The 21,499-nt window shown below is 44.0% G+C and overlaps 1 protein-coding gene across 1 annotated transcript in view; it reads left to right on the plus strand.

Annotated features, from left to right (window-relative positions):
- The first annotated feature begins 8,234 nt into the window (after positions 1–8,234).
- Positions 8,235–21,499, plus strand: part of SLC6A2 (solute carrier family 6 member 2) — a 162,333-nt gene continuing 149,068 nt past the window's right edge. Inside the window, exon 1 of the mRNA XM_044270290.1 lies at positions 8,235–8,547. Within this exon, the coding sequence (XP_044126225.1) occupies positions 8,235–8,547 (313 nt within the window). The remainder of the gene's footprint in view (positions 8,548–21,499) is intronic.

Below are 21,499 nucleotides of genomic sequence, written 5' to 3' on the forward strand. Positions count from 1 at the left end.
TGTCAGAGACTATGTCTGAAGGAATACCGTGCAATTTGACAATGTGATCAACAAATGCCTGCGCCAGCGTCTTAGCATTGGGCAAACCAGGAAAAGGGATGAAATGCACCATTTTGCTAAAACGGTCCACCACCACCAGAATCACAGTCTTCCCCGAGGAACGAGGCAGGTCCGTTATGAAGTCCATGGACAGATGTGTCCAAGGACGGGAAGGAATGGGTAAGGGAAGGAGAGGACCTGATGGCCGTGAATGAGGGACTTTGGCACGAGCGCAAGTCTCGCAGGCTGCCACAAAACCCTCAACCGACTTACGAAGCGCAGGCCACCAGAATCTCCGAGCGATGAGATCCAGTGTGGCTCTTACCCCCGGGTGCCCAGCAAGGACCGTATCGTGGTGTTCTTTAAAAATCTTGTGTCTTAAAGCGAGAGGCACAAACAACCTCCCAGGAGGACAAAGATCAGGAGCCTCTGACTGGGCTGCCTGCACCTCTGCCTCCAATTCAGGAAAAAGAGCAGAGACCACCACACCTTCAGCCAAAATGGGACCCGGGTCTTCAAAATTCCCGCCTCCCGGAAAACAACGTGACAGGGCATCTGCCTTCACATTCTTAACTCCAGGGCGGAACGTGACAACAAAATTAAACCTAGAAAAGAACAACGACCATCTGGCCTGTTCACACGCTTGGCTGACTCCAAGTAGGCCAGATTTTTATGGTCAGTAAATACGGTAATAGGGTGTCTGGCTCCCTCTAGCCAATGGCGCCATTCCTCAAAAGCCAACTTGATGGCCAACAATTCCCTATCTCCCACATCGTAATTTCTCTCTGCGGAGGAGAGTTTTCTTGAGAAAAAGGCACACGGTCGCCAATTGGCAGGAGAGGAACCCTGAGACAAGACCGCCCCCACACCCACCTCAGAAGCATCAACCTCAACTATGAAGGGTAATGAAACATCAGGTTGCACCAAGATGGGAGCGGAAGCAAAACTCTCCTTGATATCAGAAAAAGCCTTACGCGCCTCTACTGACCAAGAAGAAAAATCTACCCCCTTTCTGGTCATATCAGTGAGTGGTTTAACAATAGAAGAATAATTCAAAATGAACTTCCTGTAATAATTGGCAAAGCCCAAAAAACGCATCAGCGCCTTTTGATTCTCAGGAAGCTCCCACTCAAGCACAGCGCGGACCTTCTCGGGGTCCATGCGAAAACCAGAAGCGGAGAGAAGAAACCCCAGAAATTGAATTTCTGGAACCGCAAACACACATTTTTCCAGTTTCGCATATAATTTATTCTCCCGCAGAATGAGCAAGACCTGACGTAAATGTTCCTTATGAGTTTTGAAATCGGGAGAAAAAATCAAAATGTCATCCAAATACACCAATACAAATTTTCCCATCAAATGATAAAAAATGCTGTTCACGAAATGATGAAAAACGGCTGGGGCATTCATCAAACCAAAAGGCAAAACCAAATTTTCAAAATGGCCCTCAGGGGTATTGAAGGCCGTCTTCCATTCGTCCCCTTCTCTGACCCTGACCAGGTTGTATGCCCCTCTTAAATCTAATTTGGAAAAGACTTTAGCCCCAACAACCTGGTTAAATAGGTCCGGGATCAGAGGAAGCGGATAAGGGTCACGAATAGTGATACTGTTCAGCTCCCTGAAATCCAGACAAGGTCTTAAAGAACCATCTTTTTTCTTAACAAAGAAAAAACCAGCGGCAACAGGTGACTTCGAGGGTCGTTTGTGTCCCTTTCTCAGACTCTCAGAGATATAAGCACGCATAGCGATCCTCTCAGGTTGGGAAAGATTGTATAAACGAGATTTAGGCAGCTTGGCATCTGGGATGAGATTAATAGGGCAATCGTACTCCCTGTGCGGGGGCAAATCCTGAACTCCACTCTCAGAGAAGACATCCGAAAATTCAGAGAGAAAAGATGGTATAGTTTTAGTAGCAACCTCAGAAACAGATGTCATGAGGCAATTCTCTCTGCAAAAGTCACTCCAACCATTTATTTGCTTCGCTTGCCAATCAATGGTGGGGTTATGCTTAGTGAGCCAGGGCAGCCCCAACACCAGAGGGGTGGGCAAACCGCTAAGGACGAAACATGACACATCCTCAACATGAGCATCACTCACAATCAAACGGATATTGTGAACTATGCCCTTTAATGATTTCTGAGAAAGTGGAGCGGAATCGATAGCAAACACAGGAATATCCTTTCTCAAAGCGCACACCTGGAAACCATGAGTTATCGCAAATTGATTATCAATGAGATTGACCGCTGCTCCACTATCCACAAAAATCTCACAAAAAATGTTCTTGCTCTCTAGCGCCACCCTAGCCGGCAGGACAAAACGGGAACTACAACCAAACGGAAAACCTTCAATTTCCGCCTCAACCCTGCCAATAGTAACAGACGGAACATTTTTCAAAGATTTTTTCCTCTTTGTTTCTTTATTATACCCAGAGAAGTGCCTGAATCTCCTAGAGGGACAAATATTTGCCAAATGATTAATACCTCCACAACAAAAACAAACCGTCCCATGCGGGCTGAATTTTCTATTGTCAGAAGCAATCAACCCCAGCTGCATGGGCTCCTGCTCAGAAGGGGCTGACAGCGACTGAGACCCCTGCGCACAGAATGGGACCGCTGCACAGTCCTGGGACCGAGTATGACATGAAGGAGAGATCTCTCCTCTCTCTCTCTGAGACGCCTGTCAATACGAACGGCCTGAGACATAGCAGAGTCCAAAGAAATAGGCCTTTCATGAAAGGCAAATGCATCTTTCAATCCCTCTGAAAGACCATGGCAAAATTGACTTCGGAGTGCAGCATCATTCCAACCAGTATCAGCTGACCATCTCCGAAATTCTGAGCAGTATATTTCTGCGGATTGTTTACCCTGGCATAAGAGACGTAGTCTAGACTCCGCCAGAGCAATACGATCCGGATCATCATATATCTGACCCAGGGCTAAAAAGAATTCATCCACTGAACGGAGAGGCCGTGCCCCCTCTGGCAGCGAAAAGGCCCAGGACTGAGCGTTACCTCTGAGCAGCGATATAATGATCCCCACCCTCCGTTCCTCATCTCCAGAGGAAAGGGGAAGAAGGCGAAAATGGAGTTTGCAAGCCTCTCTAAAACGCACAAAATTCTCACTACCCCCGGAGAACGTATCCGGGAGCGAAATCTTAGGCTCAGAACAAGCTCCATGAACGCAAGCTGAACCGGTCACTTGAAGCTGAGAAAAAGTCTTACGGAGGTCAGCTACCTCCAATGAAAGACCCTGGAAGCGTTCAGCCAAAAGTGAAACCGGATCCATGCTTAAGACGGTTTTGGCGGCTTATAATGTCACGGAATGTGTACAGGTAACAAGGCAAAACAACATGCATAAATGACTCGCTGGATCCAACAGCTAAGGAACAAAAGGGAGACCCCTGTAGAAGACCTGGCACTTTCCCTGGCTGCTTAGCCTATGCATAGATCCGAATGGTGGAGGTATGCATATCCACGTACCTTGACTATATAACCCCTGAACACCCTACAATAGTGATGGGACACGACCACCGGCTCCCTACACCAGACACGGAGGGAGTCAGGGTCACCTGGGATCCAGCAAACAGAAAATAACAGATAACAGTATAACACTTAACTTTGTAGAGGAGAGGAGAACCAGATGGGCATGCACACATACTCCAGGAAGAAATATAAGCCGTCCAGAAAAGCCTTCTGGGGAAGAATTTAAAGGGAAGCAATTAGTCCAACACATGACAGCTGAGAGAGGCTAAGGAGAGGAGGAGCTGAATACCACAACACAGAAACTCAAAGAGGAGGTTCTGAAAGGCCTCTGTCAGAGCTTCTCAGCTGTCTGGTTGTGACAATTTCATGCTCCGATGCTCTTCCTTGCCCGGTGCTGCATAGAGCAGGGCAAGGGCTTTTTCTTCATATCCGGTGATGAACCTAACATAGGGCAGTGCTAAAGACCGCCCATTATTGCCGGTGATGTCACCGGGAACACTGCTAGGCAGAAGTCTCCGCCTAGCACTGTAAAAATGTAAACAAACAGCCCTTGTCCTGCGCGATGCAGCCCAGGGCAAGGGAGAGCATTGGAGCATGAAGTCAGCCTCAGTGGCATCTGTTGCATGTGCAGTGTAGCATGGTGTCCTGCCTGGCCTTAGCTCCATTAGCATTCATCAGGATTTATGAATGAGTTTCTATCAGTTTTTAATCAAGGTCCAGATAGTTGTTTCTCGTTGGGGTTGTGTCCCTGCACAGTCTGACTCTATCCAATCAGTGGTGACACCCAACCATTGGTAACACCCAGCTGGACCTTCATTAGAAACTGCTAGCAATTCATTCATAACTTCTGCCAGGAATGATAAAGGAATGGCATAGATACCACTACATGGGGAATGAGAGCAGTTACAAGAACAAACATGTCAGGAGAGGCGACTGCGGACATGAATAGGAATCCTATATTAAGTGCTGGCAATGTGCGCCGTCCGTGTTTTGCGGTCCGCAATATGTGGACTGCAAAATGCTACGGACGTCTGAATGGACCCTAAGAGACATGAACTGGTGGATAACTGAGAAGCCAAGAAATTGTATTAAAGAAAGCAAATATCCAGGGAGAGTGGCAGTAAAATGTGGAAAACACAGAGGTACACAGTGTGCAGTATGTGGCAGTAATATAGGGAATGAGCCATAAAATGTGAAGCATTCCAATAAAACTGATGTGTAAGTGTGAGGCAGCACGGCACTACATGAAGGCACATTGCTTTACGGCATTGTGGTGGAGTCCTGTTCAGCAGGAGAGAAATCTTGCATCATAGTAAATACCTTTCACACGTCCTGCAATCTGATCTGTGGGCAGCGAGAGCAGGAGGAGCTGAGCAGATTGATATATAGAGTAGTTTTGTAGGAATCACCAAGATAAGCCCCTGCTCTCGTAATCGGTGGGGGCAGGGGCGCAGTCTGAGGGGACCCAAAGTCTCTTGTGCCGTATAAGAAGACACCAGTATTAGAGAAAGTGCACACTGGGAGGACTCTGTCCTGGGGCACTTTGCACTGGGGCCTAAAATCTTCCAGCTACACTTCTGGCTGGAGGGAGGGGATTAGGTCAGGAATTTGGCATGGGGGGGGGGGGGGGGGGGGCATGCCGTTTCATTTTTTGCCTCAGGCAGCACAAAGGCAATGTGCTCCTCTGCCCCTTGCCACAAAGCACTGAGAGAAGGGGGGCCCAAGCTGAACTCTTGCACCAGGGCCTATGAGCCTTTAGCTATGCCCTGGGTGGGGGCACCAGCAGTTGAACCCCTGCCAATAAGATACTTATCCTCTCTCTCTCTCCTGTGGATGTGGGATAAGGCTAGTTTTACACTAGCGTCATAGTTCTCTACCAGAACAGCCTGCTGGAGTTCTCTGGATCCAGCATTGCCAGATGTTACCGAAATGCGTGCCAGCTCCATTGTCTATAATGAAGTTCAGTGGAGATCCAGCTGCTATCTGGCAAATATACCAGGATTTGGCCAGACAAAAACCGCATCATACATATTTACGGGGTAGTAGCTGGGATCGTGGTAACATCTAGCAATGCTGGATCCAGAGAGCTCCAGCAGGCTGTTCTCTGCCATGGCACGTAGACAGCCCCCCCGAAAACAATAAACGCAGATAATGCTCCCAGGAAATAGTGTCAGATACACAGTGCCCCGTATAGAGCCCCAGATGATTATAGTGCACAACACAGTAAAAGTGCTACAGAGTAACCCACAGAGTTATACCAATTCTCAATGTACCCACAAATTAATATTGCCCCCTTTCTCCCCTAGACAGTAATGATGCACTTGAGTATCTATATGAAGGTATTCATGCCCCCTTAGTGCCAGCTAAAAGGTAATAATGCCAAACACATCCTTAGAAAGCCATCATGATCCATAGTGCTCACTTAAATGTGATAACTATCCACATTATCTCCTTAACCATATGTGGAATACATTTATGCTATGAAAACTTTAAAGGGGTTATCCCATGCAAAATATTCTACAGTTTTCAAACCAGCACCTGGATCTGAAGGAACCTGCATTCCCTGTATTTTCTGGTGGCCAGTATGGCACTATTACAGGTAGTATTTAGTGTTAGATCCCCGTCTTATAGAGATCGCCTTGACACCAGCAGACGGGCCCAAATAATTTTGTACAAAATGTATTTGCCAAGAATCTCAAATTTATAAAATAAGCATAGCTTTATCACCAGAATATTTTGTATAACTATGGCATTATTGTATTTTTTGGGGGTTTGTAGAGTGCTGTTGCATTGTGTTTTTTTTCTTTGTGTTTCTAGCCATGGCGACGTGCACCTGTGCATTGGGATGACCCTCTTTTTTTGCAGCTATCCTCAGGGTAGGTCTTCAGTATCTGATCAGTGGAGGTCTGACACCTGGGACCCTGCCGAGCAGCTGTTTGAGTTGTGAGCACCGTGGCCCTCTCCAGCTTTTCCTAGGCCAGTGACGACACGTTCATCAATCATGTGGTGTAGAAGCAGTTCAGTTGCATAGAAGTGAATGGGGCTGAGCTGCAATACCAAGCACAGCGCGCTATACAATGTACAGAGCTGTGCTTGGTAAGCAAGCAGAAGGCCACATGGCTCACAGGAGCGCCAAACAGCTGATCGGTGGGGGTCAGGGTGTCGGACCCCCACCGATCAGATACTGATGACCTATCCTGATGATAAGTCATCAGTATAAAGATCTTGGAAAACCCTTTTAAGAAATCCATTCACTGAATTCAGGCTCCTGTCAATGGTGCCTGCAGGTGACTCCATCGTTACTACCCTGTAAGTTCTTGCCTAATTTTATATTTTGAAATTCCTCAAAATGTAATACTCTTACACAACAAAGGAGCTCCATAGGCCAACGTGTGTTTTGCTAGTATGTGTTTTCTTTTGTAAAACTAGTCAGGTCTCATATCAAAATACAGCAACAGGGAAATATTAAAAAAAGAGATGGAAAACGAAATGTTCAAGAACCAAACTGCAAGATCTTAGCATATTCTCCTACAGTCTCCAGGGGAGGATCTGCTTTAAATTAGTACTGAGCATATGTATTTATTACGAGTTTATACCATATGGGCTTAGAACAGTTTTCTATCTGTGTTCTATCGTATGTCTTAACTATGAAGAATCAACACAAAAAGGAGGACTATTATCACTGTGTATCTCTCTGTAGGCGTATAGAACACAAGCCTACCGGGCTGCGGAGTCTTAGAGTTGCCAAAATCTGTAGTAGTTTAAATCCTAAAAAAAAAAAAAAAAAAAAGGTGTTGTAGGGATACTCAGCAGAATATGGGCTTGATTTCTGTTTCGTTGCTCTTTGGCTGTCAATATGCATTACACCTGAAATGAGCCAGATAATCTATCTCATCCTTCTTAAAGCAATTGGCCAAAGCGCCCTCAGGGTATGCTATTTTACATATGCCAGATTGCTTATATGTCCCTGTAATGCATGATGCTTGAGAGATACAGAGCAATTTCCTTAATTTACTTCCTGATTGCTTTTCATAATGAAGAAATCCAAATTTTCTCATTCATGGGATAAACACAACCAATGTCTCCTGTGCCGGCTGCTTATCATTTGCTCTATTATCAGCAGGTGGCACTGCTCAGTTTCCAGTGTCTTCAGTGGGTGTCTTGATTTAACAAACAGCACGTGCACTGAGAGGAGCATGGTTTAAAAAGCTGGCATCTTTCTTTTCTTCACAGTTTTCTCAGAGGAGTCACTATCGTCCCACTCACCAGAGGACAAGGTCACCCGAAAATCAGAAGGTGATGGAAAGGGTAGAGTGGACAACACACAAATGCTAGCCAAACAGTGGCTGGTGGACGCTCCTGAATTTCTCTCTTCAGATTGGTAAGTTTCAGGATAATACAGCTGTGTATTCTATATAAGCTATATGATAACAGCTGATTATATTACTTATTACATAGGGGTGTATCTTTCATGTCACTGTCACTAATCTTTTGTAGAGCGCTCCACTCCATCAGTTACTACAAACCAATGACTTTATAGCTTTGTTTTATTTTATTTGTATTTTATTTCATTGTTGTTTGTTTTCTTTGTTTGTTTATTTCCTTTAGAAAAGGAAAATATTTCCAAAACAAGAAACGCCGGGATAATACTGCAATTAAAGGGACCACGTACTCGTCCTAGGCAGGCAGTATTTGCCCACTTTCAATTTTGGCAATGCTGAATACCAAAATGTTCAAAAAGGGTCAGTCTGACCATAAACTGTCAGCGGTGGTTCCCATGAAAGAGACTGTTCCTGAAAAGAAAGACGTCGAACTCATCCTGGTTAAGGAACAGAATGGAGTCCAGTACACGAATAACACAATCATTGCCCCAGATAACTCTCTGAAATATGAGGCGCCCGTCCAGGAAGAGCAAGAACGAGAGCACTGGGGCAAGAAAATAGACTTTCTTCTATCAGTGGTTGGGTTTTCTGTGGATCTGGCAAATGTCTGGAGATTCCCCTACCTCTGCTATAAAAATGGAGGAGGTAAGAGCGATATTTTTTTATCAATTTTTTTAAATTTGATTGAGAAAAAAAAGCAATGAAACCATAACAATATTCTATACACTAGGATAAGGGAAATATTAATACATTTCTTTTCTGCATAGACATACTAAAATATGGTTTGAAATTTTTGGGGGGTTCATGTTTCTTCCAGCTAATACATTTTGGAAAACATAGTAAGAATGGTTTTTCACATTTCTCATATTCATTATAATATACATTTATATGACATAAGCATCATTCAGATATTCATATTGTACTCAAAATAATAACCGCTTGTATTCTGAAGGTAATGGTCAGACCCCTTATGGTTTTACAGAACTGAGTATACAGCACTATAAATGCCTATAGATCACTAAATCATAATCTACAGCAAGAGCGTAATAGTTTAAATGTTTGTAGTATATGCTATTGCTTATATATGTTTGCTGGGAAATAAGGATACTTCCCTGCAGTATATGACATGTATATGACATGGTGTAATGTTTTGCAATAACCAGTGAATGTGAGCGTTCCTACATCACTAGAGATTGATTCTCCAATACACCCCATGGCAGATACTGTTGGTTCTGCCTCTAGACTGTTCCTTAGTCTGTAAGCCTCTAGTCACACAGCCGAAACCACAAAATAATGTTTTCCTAGCAACCTACCCTACATTTATAAAAATACCCTCAGGAAATATTTGAATTCCATTTCACATACTTAGCATAACGTATTCTAATCCGGTGGTCGCACTATATTTTGCTTCTGCAAAGGAATTCATTGATGGGCTTTCTGCGCACTAATGTTTTTCCACTCTTTGGTCCCTAACCTGTGGATCTCCAGCTGTTGCAAAACTACAACTCCCAGTAGGCGCTCACAGCTGCATATTTCTAGTTAGAGATAAGCGAATCGAAGCTGCCGAAGTGGAATTCGATCCGAATTTCAGGAATTATTTGATTCGCGCCGAATCCGAATTTCCTCACGCTTCATGGTAACGAATCACATTTTTTCCTAAAATGGCTGCTGCACAAGTTAGGACATGGAGCAAGGAACTCTGGGAATGAGGGATCACCCACAATGCCATGCATGCAGCCAATCAGCAGGCAGCCAGCCCTGTAAATAGCCTTAGCCATCTTGGATTCAGCCATTCTCCAGTGTACTTAGTGCAGGGAGAGACGTCAGCAGGCGCTAGGGACAGTGCTAGGAAAGACTTGAAAACTTTTATTTTGCTCAATAGAAGTTCAGGGAAAGGATAGGGAGGAATAATTTTACAGTATTGAAGCAGAACAGGGTTCATTAGGGGAGTTTACAGCCTGGGTAATAGGAGCAATCCTATTACCCCTTCTGCACTGACTGCGGATCCAAATTACCATTGTACTGCTGCTCATTTCAGATTTGCAATGCCTCTGTAATTCCAGCAAACCGTTCTTGTTATTAGGGTCTTATTAGCCCTTGTGTGGTGCAGTTATATATATGTTCTAAAGCCTTTTTTTGTTGTGTATTAGTGGGGGAAGAAAGGGGGCTTATTAGCCGTTGTGTGTTGAAGTGAGAAAATTACAGCCCCTTTTAGCGTGTATTAGTGGCAAAATAAAGTATTATTTGATGTTCACGGCAGGAGTTATATGTTCTAAAGCCTTTTTTTGGGGTGTATTAGTGGGGGAAAAAAAGGGCTTATTAGCCATGTGGTGAATTGGGAAAATCAGAGTCCTTTTTGGTGTGTATTAGTGGCAAAAAAAAAAAAGATTATTTGCCGTTCACGGCCACAGTTATATGTTCTAAAGCCATTTATAGGCGTGTGTGTGTGTGTGGGGAGGGGAAGGGGGGGGGGGAAATGGGGCTTATTAGCCGTTGTGTGGTGATGGGAGAAAATTAAAGCCCTTTTTGGCGTGTATTAGTGGCAAAAAAAAAATATTATTTTCCGTTCAGCGATGAAATTCCATTGTACTACAGCCATTTACGGGGTGTATTAATAGGATAGATACGTACGTCCTATTAGCCGTTCTGCGGTGAATTGTGATTGTTATATTTATTTTTTTGGGGTGTATTAATAGGAAAAAGAATACGTCTTATTAGCCGGTCTGCAGTGAACTGACATTGTTATACACGTATAAAATCAACAGGCATTAAACAGTCAGCAAGTCGTCCTTATTCACAAGACTGCCCGACCCAGATTTCGCCAAAATAGCTTAATCAGGGGCGAATTCATATCCTTATCTACACTCAGAAGCTACAGCCTGTACGTGGCAGCGCGACCACCTCTTTTACTTAGACATTGTTATACAGCCATTGTTGGGGTGTATTTATGGGAAAAATAAGTGCATGTTATCAGCCAGTCTGCGGTGAATTTACATTGTCATACAGACATTGTTGCGCTGTATTAATAACAAAAAAAGGTACTTCTTATTAGCCATTCTGCTGTGAATTTACATTGTCATTCAGTGGTGAAATTCTTTTTGTGATACAGCCTTTTTTGGGAAAATTGGTCGGTGAATGTAGACTTACTTCTGTAGGGACTGAGTAATTGTGTCGATTAGCCATTTAGTGGTGTAATTTTTTGTGAAATAGCCTTTTTTCGGAAAATTGATGGGTGATTGTAGAGTATCTTCAGTAGGGACTAACAATTAGTCGATTAGCCATTCAGTGGTGAAATTTGTTTGTGATACAGCCAGGGGCGTTGCTAGGGGCGCAAAAGATCCAGGGCCCAAGCACCAATGCATATGGCCCAATTCTCTAAATTGAACAACCGCATCCCCCCCTTTCCTGCAAACACTAGCACTGAAGACATTTTCCTGTACTTGCTATACAGCAGCACATACCTCTTACATCCAGGGCTCCCAGGTGACATCTCCTCTGATGTAGATCTTCTCTGTCATCATCTTCTCCATTCGGTCCGGACAACCTCTCTCAGCCGCCTCATCTCTGCAGAGTGTGACACACGGATATCTTAGCTTCCTTACTTTTCTGTACCCCCCAATACTATCCTGAAGAAAAATGAGTGCCCCCCATAGTAACAGTACTCCTTATAGTCCCACCAATAGTAATTCCCTTTTAGAATGCTCTCATTAGTAATACTGCCCCCTACTGGATCCAACAGTCATAATGCTCCACAAGAGTGCCTCTGTTAGTAGAAGAGCCCTCCAGTATTAATAATACCCTCACAGAGCCCCCAGTAGAAATAAGGCCACCCTAATGTCCCCCCAGTGGTAATGATGCTCTCTACAGACCCCTCAGTAGTAATAAGGCCCCCATAGTGCTCTTAGTAGAAATAATGTGGATCCCTCCTATAGAGCCCCCAGTAGTAATAAAATGCCTCCACAGTGCCCCCAGTATTTATACTGCCCCCTACTGTTATAATGCTCACCCTGAAGCGCCCCAAGTATTTATAATGCCACCTGCAGTGCCCCCTGTAGTTATATCGCCCCCTACTGTTATAATGTTCGCCCTGAAGAGCCCCCAGTATTTATAATGCTGCCTGCAGTGCCCCTGTAGTTATATTCCTCTGTTTAGTGTCCTCAGAAATTATAATTCCTCAGCACCTCTGCCATACAGTCCCATGTAAATAACACTATTTCCCTCCCTCCGCCATAGAGTCCCATATAAATACCATCACACCATCACTCCAGCCCCCTCCAATATACAGTTTCATGTAAATAACATCACGCCCTCCCCAGTCGCCTTCAACATACAGTCCCATGTAAATAACATCACCTCCTCAATATTCAGTCCCATATAAATAACATTACTCCCTCCCCAGACACCTTCAACATACAGTCCCATGTAAATAAAATCACCCCCTCCCCAGCCACCTCCAACATTCAATCCCATGTAAATAATATCACTCCCTCCCACAGCTGCCTTCAACATGCAGTCCCATATAAATAACATTACCCCTCGACATACAGTCCCATGTAAATAACATCACCCTACCCCAGCCACTTCCAAATTTCAGTCCCATGCAATTAACATCACTCCACCTCACTGTCCCATGTTAATAACTAATATCTCAGAACACCCTTGTTCTGAGATATTTTCCTACCCCAGATATTTTCCTACCCAGCGAACTGAGCATGCTCAGTACAAGTGAAGTCCCCACCCACATGTAAAGTTCCCGCCCATTCTTGCCACCCATTATATTTTCCTACTGCTTCTGTTCCAGATCTGCTGGATTAATTGTGTCTCCTGCTGTCACATTCAACTATTTAAAACTAGTAGGAACTTACATGTGACAACAGGAGACACAATGAATTCAGCAGATCGGGAACAGAAGCAGTAGGAAAATATAATGGGTGGGGACTCCACTTGTACTGCGCATGCTCAGTTCACGGGTAGGAAAATATCTCAGAACACCCTAACATACAGTCCCAGTTAAATAACTACAACTCCCAACATTGCTCTGCCTCTCACACTGAGTAATCTTCACTTACCTCTCCTCATGTAGCAGATCTCACCTCAGCCTCTTCCCAGGGCTTCTCTTCGCTGCTGAGCCATCCTTTCCTGCACTGGTCACATGATGGTGACATCATCCCAGGTCCTTTTCAGCTACTGCATTTAGAACTGATCACATGACCTGTGAGGTCATCACAGGTCCTTCAACTCTTGCAGTGCATCCTGAGGATGGCAATACAGTTATATCTATCTGACAGGCAGGACATTCGGGGCCTGGGACAAAACATCAGGTGCCCAGGCTCTGAATAGTTTGACCCAGCCTTTTTTGGGAAAATTGGTCGGTAGCTGTAACTACGGTCAAGGACAATATATGTCCTTAACGGCCCACTGGGTAAATGTGGTTCCTGCCCAGCCACACCAGCAACTTGGCCAGGTGACGCCACTTCCACCTCCACGTTCTCACGCTGTTAGTCCTGCGACAACGTCTGCCTCTGCCTCCTCATCCTCCACGTGTCCTCAGCCTTCACTGCAGGGACAATTCACAGTGCCTCTCCAGCATACCACATGTGCAGGGCACGGCGATGTCACACTGTTCTACACCTCGTTTGCCTGGGCGAACGGAGTCACACAGGGGAGGAACTGCTCCGTGTCCTTCATCAAGAAATCAAATCCTGGCTTTCTCTGCGACAACTGAAAATCGGAACCATGGTGACCGACAACGGGAATAACATGGTGTCGGCGCTGTGTCAAGGAGGGCTGTGCCCTGCATGGCGCACGTGTTCAATCTGGTTGTAAAGCGGTTCCTGAAGTCTTCCACCCATCTGCAAGACATCCTAAAAATGGCCAGGAAACTTTGCATGCACTTCAGCCACTCGTACACCGCCAAGCACACCCTCCTTGAGCTGCAGCGGTAGAACGGCATCCCCCAACATAGGCTGATATGCGACGTTTCAACCCATTGGAATTCCACCCTCCATATGTTGGACTGACTATACGAACAGAGAAAGGCCATCAACGATTTCTTGATGATCCAAGCGGACAGAGGTACTCCCCTGTGTAACTTCGAAGTTAGCCAGTGGCAGCTGATGCGTGACACCTGCCGTTTTTGCTCGTGCCTTTGAGGAGGCCACTTAATTTGTCAGTTGCCAGGACTACCGGATGAACAATATCATTCCACTGATTTATATACTGGAAAAGATGCTGGTAAATCTGGCTGGTCAGGGAACTGGAGACGTGGCACCTATATCTCACAGCCACATGAGCCCTGTGGGGGCTGAACTGGAGGAGGAGGACATTGGAGCACAAGCAATGTGTAGCGAAATGGATGGTTTTTCTACACAGGTGACAGGAGAGGAGGAGCAGGAGCAGCCAGAGGAGCAAGAGGAAGATGAAGCACACCATGGCAGTATGCAGTGGAGATGGAGGCAGGGAGTCCCTCCGAGTCACTTGCACAAATGGCCCGATGCATGCTCACTTGCTTGCGTAGAGACAGCCGAATTGTCACCATTAGCCAGAGGGATGACTTCTGGTTCTCCACCATGTTAGACCCTCGCTACTGGTCCAAAATGGGGGCATTTTTTACACCCGCTGAGAGGGAGGGCAAACTGAACTATGATAGAGACCTCCTATGTAGTCAGTTGGCCGCTGCCGATCTATGCAGCCAGGAAATAGCTGTTTTTTAACGTGATTCGCCACGAATAAATTTGGATCGAAACTAATTGTTTCGTAAAATTCGGTGAACCGGCTGAATCGTATGTTTGAAAAATTTGCTCATCTTTATTTCTAGTTCCTATATCCCCTTTTAACTTTTGCAAATTTTTGTAACTTTTTTTTATAAGTTCACTGGTTCTTTGAAGGGAATGTGTTTCTTAACTCCATTCTCTGAGCACTCTAATTTGCATTTTAAATTCATTGTATGAACTCAACTGATTAAGGGGAGAGAAAATATGTATACATTTTATAGTGTTTTTAAAGGGAACCTGTCACCACAAAATGCAGTGCAATCTGCAGGCAGCATGTTATAGAGCAGGAGGATTAAATTCACAGGATTTACTTTATGCTGTTGAAAATAAAACAGGGTGCACCATAGGGTAATACCGTTGGCATACAGGTAAAATAAATGGTTCCAGTGCAAGGCTCACCTTTCATGGTTGTGCTACCTGTAGGCACAACTCTAGTGAAAGCTTGTCAAGACGTGTACTGGAGTCACGATTTGATGGTGGATCTGCAGCCGCGAAGGGGTGACTTCTTGTCGGAGATCCCTGAGGTCTCCAAGAAGTGGTAGGGTACAGAAGTAAATAGATAAGATATCCCAGGGCACAAGAATCCAGTCCAGATGGTGATAGTGAAAAGATACTTTTATTGCAGAAGTACAACACGTTTCGGGGAGTAGTTCCCCTTCATCAGGTACATAACACTGCATCATAGAGCAGGAGGAGCTGAGCAGATTGATATATAAATTGGGGGGGAAATTTCTGTAAAACTTGTAATTTATACATTTATATCTCTGCTTTTTTAACCTAAGATCACCCTTGTGACCAGTCCTCAGTACACGAGGGAGGTGCTACCAGTGACTGGCAGCTATCTCTATACACACACGTATGCCTTAGGCCTCATGCACATGACTTTATTTTGTTTCCGTGTTCGTCCCTTTTTTTTGCGGATAGGATACGGACCCATTCATTTTAATGGGTCCGCAAAAAAATGTGTGCTGTCCACATCAGTATGTCCGTTCCATTGCTCCGCCCAAAAAATAGTGCATGTCCTATTTTTTTCTAGTTTGCGGACAAGGATAGGCATTAGTACAATAGATCCGCAAAAAAAACGGATCCGCAAAAAAAAAAAAACAATGCCATACGGAACATCATCCGTTTTTTTTTGCGGATCCACAATTTGCGGACCGCAAAACACATACGTTCGTGTGCATGTAGCCTAATTCACACAGTCAGTGTTAGGCCAGTGATTTCCATCAGTGTTTTTGACTCAAAACCAGGTGCGGCTCTAAACACAGAACAGGTGCAGCTCTTTCCCTTATACCTTATCTCTGTGGAGGCTCCAATCCTGGTTTTGGCTCCCAATCACTGATATAAATCACTGACCAAAACACTAACATGTGAATAAGGCCTTATACAGAGAATGCTATCAATCGCTGATAACACCTACCCTGAGGGGTGTCTTAAAGGGGTTGTGTCACTTCAGCAAATGGCATTTATCATGTAGAGAAAGTGAATACAAGGCACTTACTAATGTATTGTGATTGTCCATATTGCCTTCTTTGCTGGCTGAATTAATTTTCCATCACATTATACACTACTCGTTTCCATGGTTACGACCACCCTGCAATCCAGCAGCAGTGGTCGTGCTTACACACTATAGGAAAAAGCTTAGGTTTATGTGCACTACCGTGGTCCCAGCCACCAGGGAAGCTGGTGCCTTTTTCCTATAGTGTGCAAGCAAGACCACCACTGCTGGATTGCATGGTTTTCGTAACCATGGAAACGAGCAGTGTATAATGTGATGGAAATTTTTTTTTTTTCAATATTACGTGTTGGAGTACCAATGTATTCCAATGCATTACTGCATGGGTTTTCTGACAGCTTGGCCATTGCCATGGGGTAGTGACTATCAATCACAGCCTTCCCCATGAGTGATTGCAACTAGTGTTTATCATGAATATTGGCACTTCGAGAATTCGCGAATATCTAGAATATAGTGCTATATCTTCGTTATTGCAAATATTCTAGATTTTTTCATCAGTACCCATGATCCCTCACTGCTTCTTGCTTGTGGGCCAATGAGAAGGCTGCAATATGTTTGACTTTAGGAGTAGTGTTGAGTGCGAATTTTCGTATCGCAAATTTTTATTGCGAGTTTTCCGATTGCCGATTTTCGCAATCAAGAAAATAATGACCGGAGATCAAGAATTCTCAAATATATGACGAATATTCGCCCAAATATTCGTGAAATATAGCAAATTCGAATGTAGGCCCTGCTGCTCATCACTGATTGCAACCAAATGTATGGCTCTAGGAGTAAAGAACTGACTGTTGGATCGGGCAGCATTGGTACAGGAGCAGAGGGGGGTCAGTGCGCATACCTTTTTTATATTTTTGTAAACCCTGTTGAGCCATTTCAAAGATATATTTATTTACTGTACAACCCCTTTAATCTCAGAATCTCTGATGTTTTAGGGCATTCTAGAGGTTAATGTCAGTATCCCTGGTGGTCTCAGACAATGAAGGGATCAGTTTACTAGGTGGTCTAGGACAGAAGGGGATTAATTACAGTATCTCTGATGATCTTAAGCAGTGAAGGGGTTAATTAATGAAGAGACGGTAGTCTAGGACAGCGAAGTGGGTTTACACTAGTTTCACCTCTGCACTAAAGGTATCCAGCATGCTGTTCCAGCAGAGGAATACCCTGCCGGAGTTCACTTTATCCGGTCTGGCCAGATAGGGCCGTGAACCACCAAACCCTATTCACTATAATGGGATCTGGTGGGCATTTGGATGGTTTCAGGGATGAACACCAGGTTTCCACCACACAAAAAACATTGCATTGTCCGACCAAAACCCAGTGCTCATGCCTGAAACCGTCCGGATCCCTGACAGATCCCATTATGGTCAATTGACTCTGGGGGTGAATGTCAGGCCAGATCCGGTGAACTCCAGCCGGCTGTTCCTCTGATGGATACCTTTAGCAAATACAGTATGTGAAAGTAGCCTATGGTCTGTCTGTGTGAGGGTCTGTGGCAGTGAAGGTGTTATTTACAGTACCCCTGGTGGTCTAGGACAGTAAAGTGGGTTAATGGAATCTCTCTGCGTTCCTAGCTTTATTAGGTGCTTTTAGCTGCTCTGGAAATCTGGGAAGGTACGGCACCATAGAACATCTGTGGAGAAAGAAATTGGCTGATATCTATCTAGAAACTAAAAATCAGATTGAAGGTTCTTTGCTGACACCATAGGAAAATTTCACTATTCACTAACAGGTTAATTATATTTCAAGTTTTCCTATAATTAATCAATCTATTGGCAATGGTAGTTAAATTGGGTTTCCGGTTCTTTTAAATTGATAGCCTATCTTTAAGAAAGGCCACCAATATTAGATCAATGGGAGTCCAACTCTTGGCACCCCCAGTGATCAGATGTTTGAAGGGGTTTGTGGTGCTACAGCACAGCAGGGCCTGGTATTACGGCTCTGTCCCATTCGCACACCTACACCGATACAATATTGGTTTAAAAAAAGTACATACTCACCTCATCCATTTGATCGTGGAGAGGCTGTTGCGGCCATCTTGATTGAAGATGAGTTGAGTATGTATTTTTTTTACTGCCATTTCAGGGAAAATTAATTTGTTACCATGAAGCATGAAGAAATTTGCCTTTGAATTTTTCATGAAATTCGGATCAAAGTCCACTTCGGATACTTTGATTCGCTCAACGCTACTCATGACCTATCCATAGGATAGGTCATCGATATACACTCACCTAAAGAATTATTAGGAACACCTGTTCTATTTCTCATTAATGCGATTATCTAGTCAACCAATCACATGGCAGTTGCTTCAATGCATGTAGGGTTGTGGTCCTGGTCAAGACAATCTCCTGAACTCCAAACTGAATGTCAGAATGGGAAAGAAAGGTGATTCAAGCAATTTTGAGCGTGGCATGGTTGTTGGTGCCAGACGGGCCGGTCTGAGTATTTCACAATCTGCTCAGTTACTAGGATTTTCACGCACAACCATTTCTAGGGTTTACAAAGAATGGTGTGAAAAGGGAAAAACATCCAGTATGCGGCAGTCCTGTGGGCGAAAATGCCTTGTTGATGCTAGAGGTCAGAGGAGAATGGGCCGACTGATTCAAGCTGATAGAAGAGCAATGTTGACTGAAATAACCACTCGTTACAACCGAGGTATGCAGCAAAGCATTTGTGAAGCCACAACAAGCACAACCTTGAGGCGGATGGGCTACAACAGCAGAAGACCCCACCGGGTACCATTAATCTCCACTACAAATAGGAAAAAGAGGCTACAATTTGCACGAGCTCACCAAAATTGGACTGTTGAAGACTGGAAAAATGGTTTCTTGAACATGACAATGAGTTCACTGTACTAAAATGGCCCCCACAGTCACCAGATCTCAACCCAATAGAGCATCTTTGGGATGTGGTGGAACGGGAGCTTCGTGCCCTGGATGTGCATCCCTCAAATCTCCATCAACTGCAAGATGCTATCCTATCAATATGGGCCAACATTTCTAAAGAATGCTATCAGCACCTTGTTGAATCAATGCCACGTAGAATTAAGGCAGTTCTGAAGGCAAAAGGGCGTCCAACACCGTATTAGTATGGTGTTCCTAATAATTCTTTGGGTGAGTGTATAAGTCTCAGAAAACCCCTTTAAATCTGCAATTCACGATGCAAGGCATTTTAGTATTTAAGTCAGTGTAATTGTATGTCACCATAGTGCTCAGAGCCAAAGGCCATGGACAGGAGTGGCACTATTTCTGGAAGAAAAACACAGCCAGACAACCCCATTAACAGAAAAATGTGTCCAATGTTATTTCCATAGAATAACTTCCCGTAATATAACTGCACACCCTTTCAGTGTAACGCTGAAACTATTATGCTGCACTGAAATGCTTCACCACTGGTCCTGGATGCCCTTTGACCGATAAAAAGGTTATGATCTGAAAATGTAAAGAGATTGTAATTCAAACTGATGTTAAATGGAGGAAATATGATATTAAATTGGCAAAAAAGCAAATCCGTGCAGCATGTAGAAATACAGTAAATAGCGGAAAACATGCAAATGAAAACCACTGGACATATTGTTGTGACAACAGACATCCTCAGATCGAGCATTAGCCGACCTCCAGGTCCTTTCGTTGGTCTTTAAAGACAGACTTTGTCGTAAACAGCAAACTGGGAAGATTTAAAGAGGGCATTTTCTGTAAATACTGATGTGAGACTCAAAGTGTTCCAAGAGGCCTCCAGAGATTATATTAATGGATATAGCGTTGCTTACAAGTTATAAGCAAAGGTTTTATTAGGAGGATATATAAACTGTCTAATTTAATCTGTACCCATACCACTATTATTGACCACTAATATAAGCTTTACTGGACTGATGTTCCTTGGACTCACCAGAAGAATGGGATTCTGAGGGCCCATCTTCTTCTTCCATCTATACAGAACATGCTGTTATCATAGTCCACACAGGGCATATCATCAGTAAACTTCTAAGGTAGTGGTATTCATGATGGCTCCCCAATCAAAGTGTGGTGGAAGGAATCAGGCAAACATAGTCATATTGTAAACAGGAAGAACTTTACTGGACTCACGTGAGACAACAAGCATAAGGGCAAGAACAGTGCGTTGACAGACAACCATCTTTGTGGTTGCAATTTCTCAATGAGAGCATGATTACTTAAAGGCAGTAGGTTTGTTAGGTACACACTCTCTTAAATTGACAACAGGCAAATATAGCACAGTTCCTTCAAGTCCTTTCCCTTTCTTGCCATGTGGTGCGGTACTCCACAATCTCTTCAGTCTCTAACAGACTCCCCCCAATTTCCGGTATCTCTTTGTGCACAGTGGTTATAAAATCTCTTTAGTCACTGTGTGTACCTTTGATATACACTGTACACAGTCTCTCACACAGCGTTGGCTAGCTGGTCTTGGTTATAGACCTGTTTCTTAAACAGCCCTTGGTTGCCTCTTTCTACCCATTAGCTCAGCCTCAAGTCCTAAGCGATGCTCATCTGCTCTGTGGCCCTATCATTGAGTTGTTGTACACTTATGACTAGTACCAATCACCTCCACTGCTAGTTAAGCCTCATGCACACGAACGTTGTTTTAGCCCGCATCCGAGCCACAGTTTTTGCGGCTTGCATCCGGACCCATTCACTTTCGTTGCTCCGTTCCGTGGTCCGCCCCAAAAAAATATAACCTGTCCTATTCTTGTCCATTTTGCGGACAAGAATAGGCAGTTATATTAATGGTTGTCCGTGCCGTTACGCAAATTGCGGAACACACACGGATGCCATCCGTGTTTTGCGGATCCGCAATTTGCGGACCGCAAAACGCACAACGGTTGTGTGCATGAGGCCTTAGATACATTTAAAATTTTGCTGGCTTTGTTTCCAGCTTCCCAGCTCACTTGTCAATTTCCTGCCTGCTTCTAGCCATGCAGTCTGCAAACCACAGCTATTTAAACCTTTGTGCCATCTACTCTCACCAAATAATTAAATGGTCAATGTACGGTAGTTCACACGACTCTGTTCCAGTCAACAGACTAATATAAGAAACGCTGAAAAATGGCTTATAGTTCAGTTATCAGCTGTTTTCTCCCCTTCTCATTTTCTAAACTAGTTTTCTCTCTGAAATTTGTGATAAATTTGTCTTTTTAAAACCAAGACTGTCTGCATGCTCAATAGTGTTGAGCATATCGAAGTATCTGAAGTGGGCTTCGATCCAATTTTCCAGAAAAATTTGATCAATCATGAAGCCGAATTTCCTTGTGCTTCGTGGTAACAAATACATTTTTCCAGAAATGGTAAAAAAAAAA

This window comes from Bufo gargarizans, chromosome 10 (genome assembly GCF_014858855.1).
Source record: "Bufo gargarizans isolate SCDJY-AF-19 chromosome 10, ASM1485885v1, whole genome shotgun sequence".
Taxonomy (NCBI): domain Eukaryota; kingdom Metazoa; phylum Chordata; class Amphibia; order Anura; family Bufonidae; genus Bufo; species Bufo gargarizans.